Source organism: Panthera leo, chromosome E1 (assembly GCF_018350215.1).
Source record: "Panthera leo isolate Ple1 chromosome E1, P.leo_Ple1_pat1.1, whole genome shotgun sequence".
Lineage (NCBI taxonomy): Eukaryota > Metazoa > Chordata > Mammalia > Carnivora > Felidae > Panthera > Panthera leo.
In genome coordinates, this window is record NC_056692.1 from 36874812 (window position 1) to 36891352 (window position 16541).

The following is a 16541-nucleotide window of genomic DNA, read 5'->3' on the forward strand; positions in this document are numbered from 1 at the left end:
TGTGAATTTGAGCCCCATGTCAGGGGTAGAGTTTACTTTTAAAATAAATAAATTTTAACTAAGTAACTAACTAAATAATAAAAAACATGCTTTAAAAAAAAATTGCTCTTTTTAAAGTAGGCTCTATACCCAACGTGAGGCTTGAACTCATGACCCGGAGGACAAGAGTCACATGCTCTTCTGACTGAGCCAGACAGCCACCCCATAAAACCACAGTTTAGTTTCCTTAGCTAGAAAATGAGTATAGTACTTGCCCTGCCTTCCTCACTGGACACTGAGGTCAAGCCAGAGGATGCAAAGGAGACTTATTTTCATACAAGAAAACCTACCTCCCCCCCCTACACACACACACACACACACACACACACACACACACACACACACACACACACCCTTCCATCCACCAAACAAGATGAAAGCCATGAGCATGAGCACACTTATCCCGGGTAACAGGAGAGACCAGACTTGGGCCACAGAAGCAGCAGTCAGAAAAAAAGGTGACTACATCAGGCACAGAGCCCAGCTCAAATCTAAGTTCAAATGCAAAATACTTGAGTTCCACAAAAGCTGAGCTGAGTACAGCTGGGCCAGCCCCTCTCCCCAGGGGCTCCCCCCCCCCCCCCCCCCCCCCCCCCCCCCCCCCCCCCCCCCCGTCTTCCCTACGGAGCTCGCCAGCCCTGGTAGCCAGCCCTTAGCACACGCAGGGACCGAGTAAAACGTGACAGGCCAATGGCACTGCCTGGATGGAGAGGAAACTGGTTTTGCTGTTTTCCTGGCAACTCCAGGCCCGCATCAGAAAATCTCTTCCCCTCCCTTCTTAGGACATCTCCCATGGCATACACTCAACTGTGCACAAGACGGTGCTGGGATGGCGCCTGGCCTTGGATTAACTGAGCTGCTGTTGTACGCACTGCTGGTAATGGATCATTAAAAAAGCCGGGAGTCAGAAAAATCGCATCCGTGTCTTTGAACGGCTCCTGCTGTCCCAGCAGCCTACCCTGCTGGCAGAACTAGCTGCTGAGCACCAACTCCAGGAAGAAAAGGAGCGAACAGAAGAAGGCCAACCCAGCTTGCTGTTTTTTGGCTGAGTAGGGAATTGACACAGACCACCTCCGGCTCCTGTCTGGAAGTTTCGAGATCAGAGAGCTTCAGGCACAGCTGGGTTCACAGCTGCACCATTTGGAGCATTGGACTCATTAATATTCATGAGTCATCCCCACCAATCGGCAGAGCGGATGCCATTAGCTTAGCATCTGTCGAGTTTTTGTGAGGGTTGCGTATGGAGTTTTTTTCCCCTTTTAAATGAACTTCTTTTGACATTTTGGATTTGCCTCTGTAGGTTTTCTAGCCTCGCCTTGCTCCGCTGCATCATATAAAGGAGAGACCCAGGGGAGGCGGGCAGGAAAGAGGGATGGGTCCCAGCCAGGGCTCTGCATCTGCCTGTTGACAAACTTTATTTCTCTTTCAGCACCTGGCACCTCAGACAGGCTGCGAGGACGGAAGCGGCAGCAGGTAAATTATCCCTAACAAGGTTCATGCCCACAAGTGCGAGAAAAGCCGGATCCTGGCTCTCCAGAAGACGACCCTTCCTTCAGCGGTGGACTAGCACGGCACACACAGTGCCGGAGAGCTGCGGCCCCCGGCTCTGAACCGTTATTTCCACGCTGATAAATTCATGATTTATGAAAGCAACTACTGCCAGCCCTCCCTCCCTCCTCCTCTGCTACAGCTTGTTAGACACGAATGGCAACAACCGTCTTAAATACTTGGAATTTTATTTCAGGCCAAAGCCCCTCAACTCTGAACTAAATGCCATGACAGTCCCACAGCACAGGCTGGTGTTAAAGGAGCCCGCAGACAGGGCGCGGTAGCCAGAGGGGGGGGGGGTGGGCGAGAGGAGAACCGCACACCCACACCCACACCCACACCTAAGCGCCACGCAATGCACACCGCCAGCGGCACTCGGCTCCTACCCGCTCGGCTCTCCACGGAGAGGAATTATGGCAGCAGGAGGGCAGAATGCCTCATTGTGTGAAGGCGTGTCGTTCCTCACCTCCATCCCCAGAGCCCTCTCTCCAGGCACAGACAAAGCCCTTGCGCCCCATTGGACTGAACATACGGCCTCCCTGCAACACAGCAACACAGCAGAGGGACACTGTGGTAGCTGAAGCCCCGGGGGCAGGAGGCTATTACTCAGGGAGAAGAGAAGGATTCAAAAAAGAAAGGAGCCCACGCTAACCGTGCAGAAAACACAGTCACATCTCTGCTTTGTAACCGGAAAAGAGAGCGACAGCGCAGGACCCAGGACAGCCTTTTCTAAAACAAAACCCCGAGCCGTTGCCTTTCCTCGGGCTGTGACCGACCGCTTCTCTTCCGCAGATGGCCATGAGCTATTTCATGAATCTCAGGCCCCACGCGGTGAGACAGAGGTCTCAAGATATGCGGGAAACCCCGGCGACAGAGGAGTCACAGCACTGTTCCGTTCCGTGGGATTAGTGAAGGAAGGCAAGCGAGGGGGTGGGAGAATCGACATTCACCCCCTGGTCCACCAAAGGAGGCAGGCAAGAGGCCAGCCTCCCAGAAACAAAGTGCTCCAAGGGCCGCAGCAAAAACACAGCCCCCGGGAATACAACTACGCAAGTGTTTCTGTTGGGTCAGTATTCAATAGGACAGCTTAAAATCTGCCACTTGCAGGTCCCCAAAACCAGTCACCTGAGGCAATGCTCTCGGGTCCATTAACGAACATCTAAAGAAACTCAGCTCCCAGGGGAGTAAATATACCACCCCCCACCCAGTGTTTCCGTGCAAAACCAACAGCCCGCGGGCCTTACGCCTACCTTACAACTGTACAGTGTTTAATCCTGCGGAGGAAGCCTGAGGAGCTATTGCGACCCGCCTCTGTGCAACCAACCTGAGCAGAGGCAACCGTAAGACACTAAGTGTCCCAACTGCCCACACCTACCCTGTGCCCGATCCCACCCCAGCAAGTCCCCTTGCCGCCTTGGAGCAGAACCCAGGGCTCAGACCAGAGCTCATTTCTCCACAACCGTTTCTAACTGCCCAGGGTCCAAAGGCACAGCATGGTCCCCTGCCATGGCCCTCCTCACTGGCTGAGGAGCAGATGTCCCCTCATCGGGTCTTGTAAAATCACAGCATGATGGCGAGGGGGAGGGTGGCAGAGGGGGGCTTTCCAAGGAAGGAGCTTCAGAGTCAACAACGGGAGCCCACACCTCGAAATGGTCCTTTTCTTCCCTGGGAGGTGGTGAGGGAGAGCTCCTCCTGCCCGATCGTGGAAGAAAGCAGCAACTGGGAAAGGACGGGACAGGAAAAAGAAGGGCATGAGCAGAGAAACAAAAATCAATAGATAAGCACAAGTGAACAAACAAACAAACGGTGGGCCGGCCATACAAATGGAGTATTATTTGGCCATAAAAAGGAATTAAACACTGAAACCCCCTACAATACGGATGCACCTTGAAAACGCGGAGTCGAAGAAGCCAAGCACAAAAGACCACACCTCGTATGACTCTGCTTGTGTGAGATGTTCAGAACAGACAAATCCACAGATGCAGAAAGTAAACTAGCGCTCATCAGGGGTTAGGAGTTTGGGAAAATGGGGAGTCCCTGCTAATGGGTCCAAGGTTTCTTTGGGGATGATAAAAATTGGGGTTCTAAAATGGACTATGGTGACTGACGGTTGCACAACTTTGTGAACAAATTAAAAACTACATTAACTGTAACATTAAAAGGATGACGTTTAAAATATGTAAATTATAACTCAATAAAGTTACTTTTTTTTATAAGATTTTATTTTTAAGTAATCTCTAAACCCAATGTGAGGCTTGATCTCACAAACTCAAGATTGAGAGTCACGCGCTCCACTGACTGAGCCAGCCAGGTGCCCCAAAATTGTTACTTGAACAGGGCGGGAGTGGGGGGGGTGGTGCCTGGGTGACTCAGTCAGTTGAGTGTCTAAATTCAACTCAGGTCATGATCTCGCAGCTCAGGAGTTCGAGCCCCACATCGGGCTCGCTGCTGTCGGCTCAGGGCCCACTTCGGATCCTCTGTCCTCCCTCTCTCTCTGCCCCTCCCCTGCTCATGCTCGCTCTCAAAAATAAAATAACCATTTAAAAAATTAATTAATTACATAAAATGGCGGGGAGAGAAATAAAGAACAGAATGAGAAAGTCTTCTCTTCTTTTCCCCAAGTTTCAATAGGAGAGCCTGCTACCCAGGGACGAGGTAGCCCAGATGCTCAGACCCTAGCGCACAAGATGAGAAAACCATGCACAAGGGGAAGGAGGCCTCTTCTGAAAGGCTGCCAATGCCGTGACAGGACTTTCTCTATCCAACGGACACCTCACTGGCCCGGGCTACAGTAGTCCTAGCCCTCGGTGCCTCAGAAATGAGAGCTCCAGTACCTCTTAGGCTGGTCTCCTTTAGCCAGGTGAGAAGAACCCCGCCTCTCCTCCTGGACCCAGCCACAGTTTGACATAGCATAGTGAAGAATGGCGTCAGAAACCGTCATGGGGCTTCGGCCCTGGACACAGGCTTCGATCTCGGGCACCGAGAGCTGGCTTTGCAGGAAGAGGTGTAACTGGCTGTCTGACAGGAGGACCACACTCTGCAGGACCCTGGGGAAAACACAGGACGTACAACACAGCATCACCCTGAGCAGCTGCCCTCCCCAGCCCCACTTGCTGAAGAGCTTCCGGCTTGAGGGAGCACTGAAGGTATGGGGGTGCGAGAAAGGCATCTACCATAAATGTGCCTGTCTATTCAAAGGGACCATTCTGCCTGGCCCCCTCCCCCTCCCCGCCCACCCGCACGAGGCAGGTGCTAGCCCACCACGCCCACTCACTTTTCCAGGAAGTGCTGCAGACCTTGCCGGCGCTTCTCAATGAACTCATCGGAGCTGCCAAAGAAGGTTGACTTCCCAGGAAGTTCAGGTACAGGGCTGTGGGGTCACATAATGTTGAACACCCAAGATGAGTGTGACATTAAAGACAGTCATTCCACCCCCTAAGCGAGGAAACCCCCTAAAAAGAGGCACAAATCAATACACATAGCTTTTAATAAGGTGGGGAGGGGGGCAAGGCTAATACCGACTGCGGGACATCCATGTGTCAGGCACCATCAGAGAAGTTAAGTAAATTTCCCGATGTCACACAGCTAGTAACCAGCAGAGTTGGTATTTGAATCACATCTATGACTTCAAAACTTCATTGCTGCTATACTACATTGTTTACAAAACCCACTCCCACCATCAGCTTTTAGGGTTTTTTTGTTTGTCTGTTTTTTAAGTGCATTATTTATTTTGAGAGGGGCAGAGAGAGAATCCCAAGCAGGCTCTGCACTGGAAGCATGGAGCCCGACACAGGGCTCGAACCCAAGAACCAAGAGATCATGACCTAAGCCAAAACCAAGAGCCACCTAACCAACTAAGCCATCCAGGCGCCCCTGTCAGCTCTTATTTTAAAAAGGAAAAGACTTGGGGTACCAGGGTGGCTCAGTCAGTTAAGTGTCCAACTTCGGCTCAGGTCATGATCTCATGGTTCGTGAGTTCGAGGCCCGCATCAGACTCTCTGCTATCAACACAAAAGCCTGCTTCAGATCCTTGTCCCCCTTCTGTCTCTGCCCTTCTCTCGCTCTTTCTCTCTCAAAAATAATAAATTTTTAAAAATAAATTAAATAGATAGATAGATAGATAGATAGATAAATAAATAAATAAATAAATAAATAAGAAGAAGAAGAAGAAACCTGGACACGGAGATGTGGAGCCTGCTGGGTCCCTGCATGTAAATTAAGACCTACCTCCTCCAACCCAAGCAGGTCACATGCTTAGAATTTTCTAAAAGTAGTTGAGTTGTAGCAAGCCATCCACAAATTCTTTAAACCTCCCTAGCTTCTATTATGAACATATTTTTAAAAAAACAACAGGCCAGGGGCCCCTGGGTGGCTTAGTAGGGTAAGCATCCAACTTCGGCTCAGGTCAAGATCTCACAGCTCGTGAGTTCGAGTTCCACATCCGGCTCTGTGCTGACAGCTCGGAGCCCGGAGCCTGCTTCGGATTCTGTGTCTCCCTCTCTCCTCTGCCCTGTCCCCAACTCATACGCACGTGTGCGTGCGTACACTCTTGCTCTAAAATAAATAGACTTAAAAACAAAAAACAAAAAAAACAGGCCAGGCAATAGGATGCAGGATCCGTCAGAGGAAATCCCAACTGGCAACGAGGACCTGACCCATGACAGCGGCTTCATCAGTCCCACATGTTAACTAACCGGCTCGGGCACCCACAGGCCACCTGTCCCCAGAGCATTCTGTTCTAAACTGTCTCCAGTTTTAGGACTTATTTGGGATGGTGTAAGTGAGGAGTGAACAGTACTACTTTCCCTAAGGCCCTCAGTCTGTTATGTCTCTCAGAAAATTTCTCTGCACAAAAAAGAAAAAAAAATTAAGATTTTTTACAGGTCAAATGGACAGGAACACCACTCGTCACATTAAGTCCAGGTGCTAACAGGTTTCTGATAACCAGTGACACGCACACATAAAATGCTAGCAGTACACTTGTTTAGCCCTGGATGAATATGCATATAAAAAAAAAATATTTTTGATATTTGTATGACTTTGTTAGGTCAAAATACTAGAAATAAGAACTCTGCCTTTACTTTTTCCACTGACTTGAAAACATAATTTAAGAACACATTTCTCAATTTCCTAAGTGCCTGACACGTTGCCAGGTTTGTTTGTTTTTTATTGTAAACTCTGGTTCTCACATAAGCACCAGTCTCAGATCCAAGAAAGAAGCAGAAGCAAACTCACACTAAACCAGCATTTCTCTGTAGCTGCTTTCTCAGCCACACGAACTCACGGTAGCGGCGACGCACACAGGACGTCTTGGCGGTAAAGGCCTTGCTGTTGGTCTACAGGAGGAAGTACGTGAAAAAGAAAAAAAACAGGTAGAAAAAGACCAAGTTTACATGAACTCCCCATGGTCCCTCTGACGGAGGATCCAAGCCATCAGGCCTGATCAAGGGCTCTGACCAGAGCAAGGTGCCACCAGGCAGCCAGAAAGCAACTCTCACCCATTATCTCAAGTTCATGCCCTTCCTCCCTCCTTTTCTTCTGTCTCCAGACTGTCAAAGTACCCACAAAAAGGTTCTGCCTCAGCACTAGCCCTCAGTGCTAGAGAGTGTTGATCCCAATGCAAAAGTGTGATGCACTTACGTGGAGAAATATCTTATAATCCACATAAGAATTCCAGGAGCCCTCATTCTGCACGCGGGGGTCCTGAACACGCACAGTGATCACCTCCTGGAGGTAAGAAAGGCTCCTTCAGCTTCGGCTCAGCCACACAGTAAGGCAACTTTGACAACACAGGTGGCCAGATTTTTCCAATCAGCACCAACTTTCATTCATTTATTCATTCAATTCAACAAGGATTTATTGACCACCCACTATGTGTCAGACTCGGGTCTAAGGCACTGGGGGCAGAACATGAACAAGAGACAAAAATCCTTGCCCTCGTGAATGTGACATTCAACCATATTCCAACGAATGGAAAAGGTCAAAATGGAGTCTCATTTCCCTGTATGGCTTTACTATGGATTTCCTTCTCCTGCCTTTATTTTGAGCTCATCAGCACCCCCGAGGTATTACTGTCAGTACAATACCACGGAGCAATGATTTGCATCTTTTCCCAAATCCCACCAAACTTTTACCCACCTGTTTCCTGGAGACCACACGCTTACCTCCTGCTCTTGGTTTTCCAACATCCTACAGCAAAAGCCCATTGGAAGAAAACATCTGACAAGGGACAGAAGACAGGGCAACAATCACGGTTAGTATGCCTCTGTTCTTATCACTCTTCACCAAGGCAAAACCCTGAAAATTCTTAATTGAACCCCTGGGAAAACCCAGGCAACTTTTTTCGTTCTCTTGTAAAACTTAAGAGGAAGCAAAAAAATCCCCCCCCTCCGCCCCGTTAGCTCAGTGCCAAGCTAAAAACCCAGATGATTTGACTCCCTGTGCAGACCACTGCCAGAACCCTTAACTAGGCCACCTCCAGCCAAAGCAGGTTTGGGTCTGTGCAGTGTGCACCTCCAGCAGCCAGAACAGGCAAGTTCAGCTGTAAAACCTCTGCTTGAGGATTGCAGGTGACAGTAGTGTCTCACCGGCACACACTACACACCCTAGCAAGCGAGCCTAACACTGCCCCCTCCTGGCGGTTTAGAGGCAACCACGCCCCACAAACACCAAGGCTTTTAAAAGTCTCTCTTTGTCTTGCTAAGACTACAGTCGCCTACCCAGAGGTAAATCATAGAGCTGGAGAGCTCCGGGAGCACCTGAGTGGGTTGCCCAGTGGCAACCTTCCTTTATCTAATCTATTCTCCGGAACCCAAGCCAATGGCTCCCAATCATTTCCTCTCTCGACATGCTATCCGGTTTGTACCTCTGCCCAAGCACCCCACAGCTGCACACAGGTCGGCTCGGGATGTTTTCCGCTCCTTTGTAAAGATTCATTAAAGCCTAAGCCCCTGATTTCCCCCAGTGTGGCAGTTTACATGTGCAGCGACATCGCCCACTCCGACAAGGGGACCATGAAGCCTACAGCACAGGGTTACTCGAGTCCAAAGGGGCCCATGATGTCACCTTCTGTTAAAATACAGCACTAATCTTGTTACTCCTAGAACCACTCCAACAGCATCCACCCTGGCTGCCGCCTCCACCCCCTTCTCCTCTCTTAAGAGCAGAACAATAAGGTTTAATTTCCCTTTCCAATTTACCTTGAAATGAAAACTGACTTCAGCCAATATGTACTGCCAACAAATGATCCAGGCTGGCTCCTGGGAAAACAAGACTATCTCTAAGCTCTCCCTCTCCTCCCCACCCCCCATGCCCATTCACACACCCACTCATTTTTACAGTCCTACAATTAATTTGAAACACATTCTCTTATTAGTTCTGCCTTACCATTAGAAGAGTGTGTAATGAGCTTCTTTGTATTTTATGTTTTGCTAACACAAGGCTAACGTTTCAAGAGAAGGGGAGCTCATTTACACCACGAAATTAGCAGAGCCAACAACTTTCCCAATTCTTTCCAGAATACCAGAAGATCTCTCCACCCTAGCCACCGCACACAGAGACAAAACTGCGTGGTATGTGACAGGATTGGGCTACACTGTTGAGCAAACCAGAGTTTTTGTGACCGTAATACCCTCTTCGTATTCTTGCCCACAATCTGATTTTTCCATCTGATGAAATCACCGTCACAAAGGGGTCCTGAACTGAAAGGAAATTCCAATTCCGTAACGCCCAAAGTATAACATCTCCGATACAAGCAGTCATATGCCTGTGACCGAAAAGAACAGACCGACTAGCTGTGAACAGTTAACCACCTCAGATTTTTAAAAAAATAATAAAATGTTCTCTTCTCTTTTCAGCCATTTGGTAAACTGTCAGCACAGAAGCAGAGGGTTCAATATTCTGAAGTGTCTTTTTCACAAAAGTAATGATGGGAAAGATGAGGACAAGGAAATCATAGTCATTTATACACTCAGTGGGGCTCAACACATCTCCTGTGCCTTGAAAGGTTTGCCAAATTCAGGACCATAATTTAGTAATTAAATGGTCATCGTTCTGAGGCTCAAGTAGAGTTTGTATAGGGCCCTCCACCACCTCCAAGTGCAAGTCCCTCTCCTTTCCTTTGGGGCTAAAACCACTTAGAAACAAATAGCTATAAAGTCGCTTAAAAAAAAAAAAATCCTAGCACCCCCCAAGAGGCTGTATACTTAAATCTAACTTTAAAGGGCACCAACAAAGTTTCGATTGTAACTTGCCCTTAAACACGCGAGACACTGGAACAAATACAAAAACCCAGACTCCAAATAATAATTTCTAGTAACTACTATTCTCCATCAGCTTCCTCCGCATAGATGCCACTCCTCACAAGGAAATGCTCAGTTCTGCCTGTGAAGGGGAAGGAGGAAGTTCTTTAACTTTGGCTCGTGATCTGGGAGATGGATCCAGGTCATCTAAATAAGGGTAAGTCAGCGATCCTCTCAGCTACAGCTACGTATGCATCCCACTCCGCACTAACTGCATTTCCTGGGTCCTTTCAGTCACATCCAAAGCTTCCTTTTCCTTCTCCATCTGTACCAGCACCAATATCTCCGGGAAGAATCCAGTTGTTTGCTTTATACAAAGCAGATTCCTTGTAAAGCTCTCCAGTGTCCTAACAATTCAAGGTAGTAATTCAAGGCTTTCCCACCATTTTAACCCCCATTTAAACTACTTCAAAAAGAGGTTAAAAACAAATTAAAAACACCTTAATCAAGTAGGTTAAGCATCTGACTCCTGATTTCAGTTCAGGTCATGCTCTCACAATTCCCGAGATCCAGCCAGGCGTCAGGCTCTGCGCTGATAGTGCGGACCCCGCTTAAGATTCTCTCTCTCTCCCACTCTCAAAATAAATGAAAAAACATTTATTTTACATCAGGTGATAAAAGTATATTGAGCCACCAAGACTCCTATCCCTTCTTACTCGTTCTTGAGCCCTTGGTGCCAGATGGCAACTCAAAAAGCTCTCCTGCCTAAACACCCACACGTGGTAGAGAATGCTCCCTTTTCTGACCAAGTTCTGTGTATTCCCAACCAAGCAGCTCCACTCCATCCTTCTGTCCATTTGTAATTTGCCACTCCTTACACATGGAAGGTAAATCACAAAGGCGACCACACTCTAGCAAGAACCGCCTCCATCCCCGTAAAATACTTGTCACTACTCCTACCCCTAGCCGTTCGGGTAATTGTCCCCAAACTCTTTTACTCTGACCACTCCCTCTCCATTCTTAATGAACTAGGAGCAAAAGGGCCCCATGACCCTTCTTCTCCTTTGGCGATTCAGTTTGGGGAGTGGAAAGCAAAGATGCTTTCTACTTTGAAAACAAATGGAAAAGCCGGGATTCCTTCCTTGGATCCGGAGCAAGCACCCGCCTTCATCCCGGGACGTGAGACAGCCTCTTCCCTAAAACGTCAAGCGAGAACCCCACCCCCAAGCGCCAGCCTGGACGCTCAAGCCTCACTGGAGAGCAGCGATCTGTCCCCGCGGTCCCGCCCACGACCCCTCACCTGAGAGCAGCACCCACTCCCCACAGCGACACCGCCAGCGCCGCACCATAGAGCCAGCCTCGGCTTCTCCTTCCGGGTAAGTGGCCGGTGCCCCGGTGCACGACGGGAGAAGGCTCCCGGCCACGCCAATCGCGGGTGCCCAGGACGCCCCGCCCCTGCAGGCCGGAGCTCTTAGTGGAGATTCCCGCTCCGGAGGCGGCGCGCTCGCTCCGCCCAGTCCCCGGCCGGAGTCCCGGCCCCCTGAGACTCACTCGGGACACTGGAGAGTGGACGCGGGTGAGGAGCGGTGAGTGGGCTCTGACGGCCAGTCCAGAGCCGTGTCCCGCTCGTCGTCGTCAGGCCCAGCCAGTCAGCGGCCAGGGGGCGTCATTAAAGGTCCGAAAGAGGGTCCCCGGACCGGGAGGTGTGAGGAGGTTGTCGCCTTCGTTTCTGTCGGGCCGAGGGCCATCTGGAGTGTGGGAGGGTCGGGGAAGAAAACGCCCACATTCCTGGAATGTCTCAAAGTCCCGAGAGCTTCCCCATTTGAACCCACTGGGTTGCAGTTCCCCCGCGGAGTTATCAAGGGCGGGCGAACCCACTGACCAACTCACGTTCGTAAAACCAGGGATTGTCAGAGCGAAAACCGAACTGAGATGGCCCAGCAAACACCCGTTTGACTCGCGGAAACAAGCCCAAAGAAGAATCGCGCAGCTGGTTAGTAAAAAAGAAAATACGTTGGATATCATGATTTTTTTTATGTTGTTGAAACGTCTATTAACAACCTGTTTAAAGGTAATTTTTGCAAAGATAATAATGTCAAGGAAAAAGGGTCACAAAATACAAGCTCTGGCTTTAGACGGCCTTGGTGCAATACCCAGCACTACACTGGACTGTGGGGGCTTAACCTGATCCTAAATCTTTTTAAGTCTTAGTCTCCTCATCTGTAGAATGAAGGTTATGCACAAACCTCAGAAAAGCTTTTCTCAAACATTTAGTCTCAGGATCCCTTTACATTTTTTTTTTTTTTTTTTAGTAAAGTGTACGCCCAACGTGGGGTTCCAATTCACGACCCCAAGAGTCCCATGTCCTGAGGACTGAACCAGCCAGGCACCCCAACATTCTTCAAAATTGGTTAAGAGTGTTTGTTTATGTGGGATATTCACTGGATTAGAAATTAAAATTGAGAAATTTAAGAACATGTATTAATTCACCTAAAATAATAATAAACCAATACATGTTAATGTGTTTTATGAAATATACTACACTTCCCCCCAAAAATTAGTAGAGTGTCATTGCATTACAATTTTGCAAATCTCTTTAACGTCTGGCATAATAGAAGACAGCTGGATTCCCATATTTCCTCCCCATTTTCTCTGATTTGCTATGTTATTTTGGTCTAGGAAATGAAGAAACTCCAGTCTCTCACAGATAACATAGTTAGAAAAGGAAGGAGTATTTTTAGCCTTCTCCAATAACTGTGGATACTAGCAAAACTCAACAAACGGTAATTTCTTAAAGATTAATTGCAATGGGGAATCTGAAACCACTCAGAAAATATTGGTTTACTGAATTATGCAGATCTTCCAAATATTGATGCATTTCACTACTCAACATTAAAAAAAATCACATGCATTACAATCATTGATCTCATCACAAAAATCTTGGAAAGCTGTCAAGCTCACTTTGGTGGATACCAAACACCTTTTCCAAAATTACAATTTTTTCTTGAAAGCTCAAATTTTATCATTGACAAAAGTACTTTAAATCACTTTTCTTTCATGTGCCAGGCTCATTCCATTCAAATATGCAAGTCTGAATAACTATAGTTTCCCTGTCATTCTTTCAAGCAAAACTTGTGTTCTAAATTTTTTTTTTAGTGTGTATTTATTTTTGAGAGAGAGAGACAGAGCACAAGCAGGGGAGGAGCAGAGAGAGAGGGAGACACAGAATTGGAACCGGCTCCTAGCTGTCAGGACAGAGCCCGACGCGGGGCTCAAACTCAAAAACCCGTGCGATTATGACCTGAACCGAAACCTGACGCTCAACCGACTGAGCCCCCAGGTGCCCCACAAAACTTGTGTTCTAAAGTCCATGTCCGTAATCCTGAACACTCCCGATCTTGGAAACTAGCAGGGTAAGCCCTGGTTAGTACTTAGATGGGAAAAAATGGTGTTCTATGGGGGGAAATAAAGCTCGTTCAGTTCACACATCTCAATCACACAACCATATACTTCAGTAAGTGGCAGAAGGGTTTTATGTAAAACTCCCATTTCATTACACAGAACATTTAAAAGATACATACTCCAGAAGAGAGATTTCGCAAAATTAATTATTTGTACTGTTTCATAGTTTATGTGAAAGTGGTTTTTCTTTTTTTTTTTTTTTTTTTTTAATTTTTTTTTTTCAACGTTTTTTATTTATTTTTGGGACAGAGAGAGACAGAGCATGAACGGGGGAGGGGCAGAGAGAGAGGGAGACACAGAATCGGAAACAGGCTCCAGGCTCCGAGCCATCAGCCCAGAGCCTGACGCGGGGCTCGAACTCACGGACCGCGAGATCGTGACCTGGCTGAAGTCGGACGCTTAACCCGCCATCCAGGCGCCCCAGTGGTTTTTCTTTTTTTAAGATTTTTAAGTAAACCGTATGCCTAACAGGGGGCTCAAATTTATAACCCTGGGATCAAGAGTCCCATGCTCTACTGAATGAGCCAGAGTAAACCAGCCAGGCACCCTGAAAGTGGCTTTTTTTTTTTTTTAATTTTTGAAAATGGCTTCTTAATTATTTTATTGCATAGGTGTGGCAGAAGAGAATACCGTGAGTCTAGCACCTTGATTCACACTAAGGTGCCAGCCATCTCACCTGCTGTTGTCTTGGCACCATTAGTGAAAATGTAAACACAGTGAAAAAGCAAATCATGTCTTCATATTATCATGAAAATAGTTCTGACCTTGCAGACTCCCTTAGACCTTAGGCACTCCCAGAGTCTGTGGATTACACTTGGAGAACCGCAGAGTATATCTGCAGAATGTATCCATTCATTCATCAAATATTTATTAAGCCCTTTCTATGGGTCTGGACACTGCTGTAGGCATTATGAATAAAGCAGTGAGCCAAACAGGAAAACACCCTGACCTTATATTATAAGTAATATAAGGGCTTAGCATCATTGCCTCATATGTTACTCAATAAATGTCTTTATTTTTTTCATTTTATTTTTTAAAGTTTATTTATCTTAAGAGAGAGAGAAAGTGCATGTGTCTCGTGAGTAGGGCAGGGGCAGAGACAGGGAGAGAGAGAATCCCAAGCAAGCTCCACACGCTGTCAGCACTGAGTCCAACTCCCAACTCGGGACTCGAACCCACAAACTGTGAAATTATGACCTGAGCCCAAACCAAGGTCGGATGCTTAACCGACTGAGCCACCCAGGCTCCCCTCAATAAATGTTTTTAAGTAAATTTATTAGTGGGCACCTGGGTGGCTCAGTCGCTGAAATGTCCGACTTCAGCTCAGGTCATGACCTCACGGTCTGTCGGTTTGAACCCCGCATCGGGCTTTGTGCCGACAGCTCAGAGCCTGAAGCCTGCTTGGGGTTCTGTGTCTCCCTCTCTCTCTCTGCCCCTGCCCTGCTTGCTTGCTCTCTCTCTCAAAAATAAACATTAAGAAAATAATTAATAAATAAATGAATATTAAACAATTTTTAAAAAAAAAAAATTTTTAACGTTTATTTTGAGACAGAGAGAGACAGAGCATGAACGGGGGAGGGTCAGAGAGAGAGGGAGACACAGAATCTGAAACAGGCTCCAGGCTCTGAGCTGTCAGCACAGAGCCCGACGCGGGGCTTGAACTCACGGACCATGAGATCATGACCTGAGCCGAAGTCGGATGCTCAACCGACTGAGCCACCCAGGCGCCCCTAAACAATAATTTATTAAACAATTTGAATGCAATAAGGCTTCATAGTGCCATATCTTATGTTTTATTGACCTTATTTTTTTCAACTGTAATTTCTAATACTTGATAATGGGGCCAATCTTTATTATACCTGAAATGCTAGGACTTCTTCAGGCAGTTAGCACTTTGCATGAGAAAATCAATCAATGTCAAGGCTATAGGTGCAAGATTTGAGAAGTACAGGTTTTAACTAGAGTCCAGTAACTACCAGGAAGTCACGTGAGAATCACACTGACTGACCAGGGGAGGTAAGAAAGACAGATAGCTCTCAAGTATATTTGCCTTTTAAAAGAGAGTCCTTGTTAGCCCCAAATGACTAAATCCTTAACAATAGAATTTCAAGTAGTAGTTAAAATGAAACAAAGACTCTCACACCCATTAGGAGATGACTACTATCAAAGAAACAGAAAAAGACAAGTAATGTGGGGATGCGGACAAATTGGAGCCTTTGTGCACTGTTGGAGGGAATGTGAAGTAGTACAGATGCTGTGGAAAAGTTTGGCAGTTCCTCAAAAAATTAAAACCATATGATCCAGGAATTCCACTTCTGGAATTGAAGAAGGGTTAAACAAGCCAAAAACGGATCCAAAATGGAGTCACTCGTGCTCAGCGCGTGTCAACAAACCAAGACTTAAAATCTAACCTAATTTCTGTTTCAGCCCCTCCCAGGAATGTACTCTTAACTGGTCAGGCTAGTGAGGTAACCTTGTGGGCACCAGTGAGGCAATCTGCCTGAAAGACCCCTCCGTCTCCCAAAGAAAGATAGGTAATCTAATTTTTCCTCATCCCTGCCAACCTTCTGTCTATAAAAAGCTTTCCATTTGGGGTCACCTGGCTGGCTCAGTCAGTAGAACATATGACTCTTGATCTCAGGATTGTGAGTTGGAGCCCCGTGTTGGGCGTAGAGATTTAAAAAAAACAAGGCTTCCAGCGGCGCCTGGATGGCTCAGTCCGTGAAGCGTCCAATTTTGGCTCGAGTCATGATCTCACAGTTTGTGACTTCGAGTCCCACATCAGGCTCTGTGCTGACAGCTCAGAACCTGGAGCCTGCTTCAGATTCTATCTTCCTCTCTCTCTGCCCCTCCCCCGCTCATACTCTTTCTGTGTCTCTCAAAAATGAATAAAAACGTTAAAAAAATTTTTTTAAAGCCTTCTATTTTTTATGCTCAGCCCCTTTCTACTTGCTAGATGGGATGCTGCCCGATTCATAATCATTGAATAAAGCCAATTTAATGTTTAAATTTTCTTAGTTGAATTTTGTCTTTTAACACCCAGAAGAATTAAAAGCAGCGTCTCAAAAAGATATTTGTAGGCCATGTTCCGAGCAGCATTATTTTTTTTAATGTTTTTTTTTTAATGTTTATTTATTACTTTGAGAGAGAGAGAGAGAGAGAGAGAGAGAGAGAGACAGTGTGAGCAGGGGAGGGGGAAAGAGAGGGAGACACAGAATCCCAAGCAGGTCCAGGCTCTGAGCTGTCAGCACA

At 47.1% G+C, this 16541-nt stretch overlaps 2 protein-coding genes across 7 annotated transcripts in view; one reads left to right on the forward strand and one right to left on the reverse strand.

The window, feature by feature from the left end:
* Nucleotides 1-1758: 1758 nt before the first annotated feature.
* On the reverse strand, nt 1759-11196 carry SNX11 (sorting nexin 11). Of its 5 annotated transcripts, none has more exons than XM_042916046.1 (10): nt 11128-11191; nt 8787-8846; nt 7752-7806; nt 7228-7314; nt 6823-6923; nt 4862-4957; nt 4422-4634; nt 3231-3306; nt 2838-2911; nt 1759-2126 (listed from the first exon to the last, which is right to left on the reverse strand). In XM_042916046.1, exons 3-10 carry the CDS (start codon nt 7791-7793, stop codon nt 1970-1972), a joined length of 846 nt encoding a protein of 281 aa, XP_042771980.1. In that variant the 5' UTR covers nt 7794-7806; nt 8787-8846; nt 11128-11191; the 3' UTR covers nt 1759-1969. The 5 variants fall into 5 exon arrangements, with proteins under 5 accessions (XP_042771980.1, XP_042771981.1, XP_042771983.1 ...); XM_042916047.1 differs by lacking the exon at nt 11128-11191 and adding an exon at nt 10328-10352; XM_042916049.1 differs by lacking the exon at nt 8787-8846 and having other exon boundaries at nt 11128-11196.
* A 201-nt stretch (nt 11197-11397) lies between these two features.
* Nucleotides 11398-16541, forward strand: part of CBX1 (chromobox 1) — a 30126-nt gene continuing 24982 nt past the window's right edge. Inside the window, exons 1-2 of one of the 2 annotated variants that reach the window (XM_042916058.1) lie at nt 11398-11502; nt 11732-11820. The gene's annotated coding sequence lies outside the window, so the exon portion shown is untranslated. Of the gene's footprint in view, nt 11503-11567; nt 11821-16541 lie in introns of those variants that run through there. The other variant, XM_042916059.1, reaches the window with a different exon arrangement.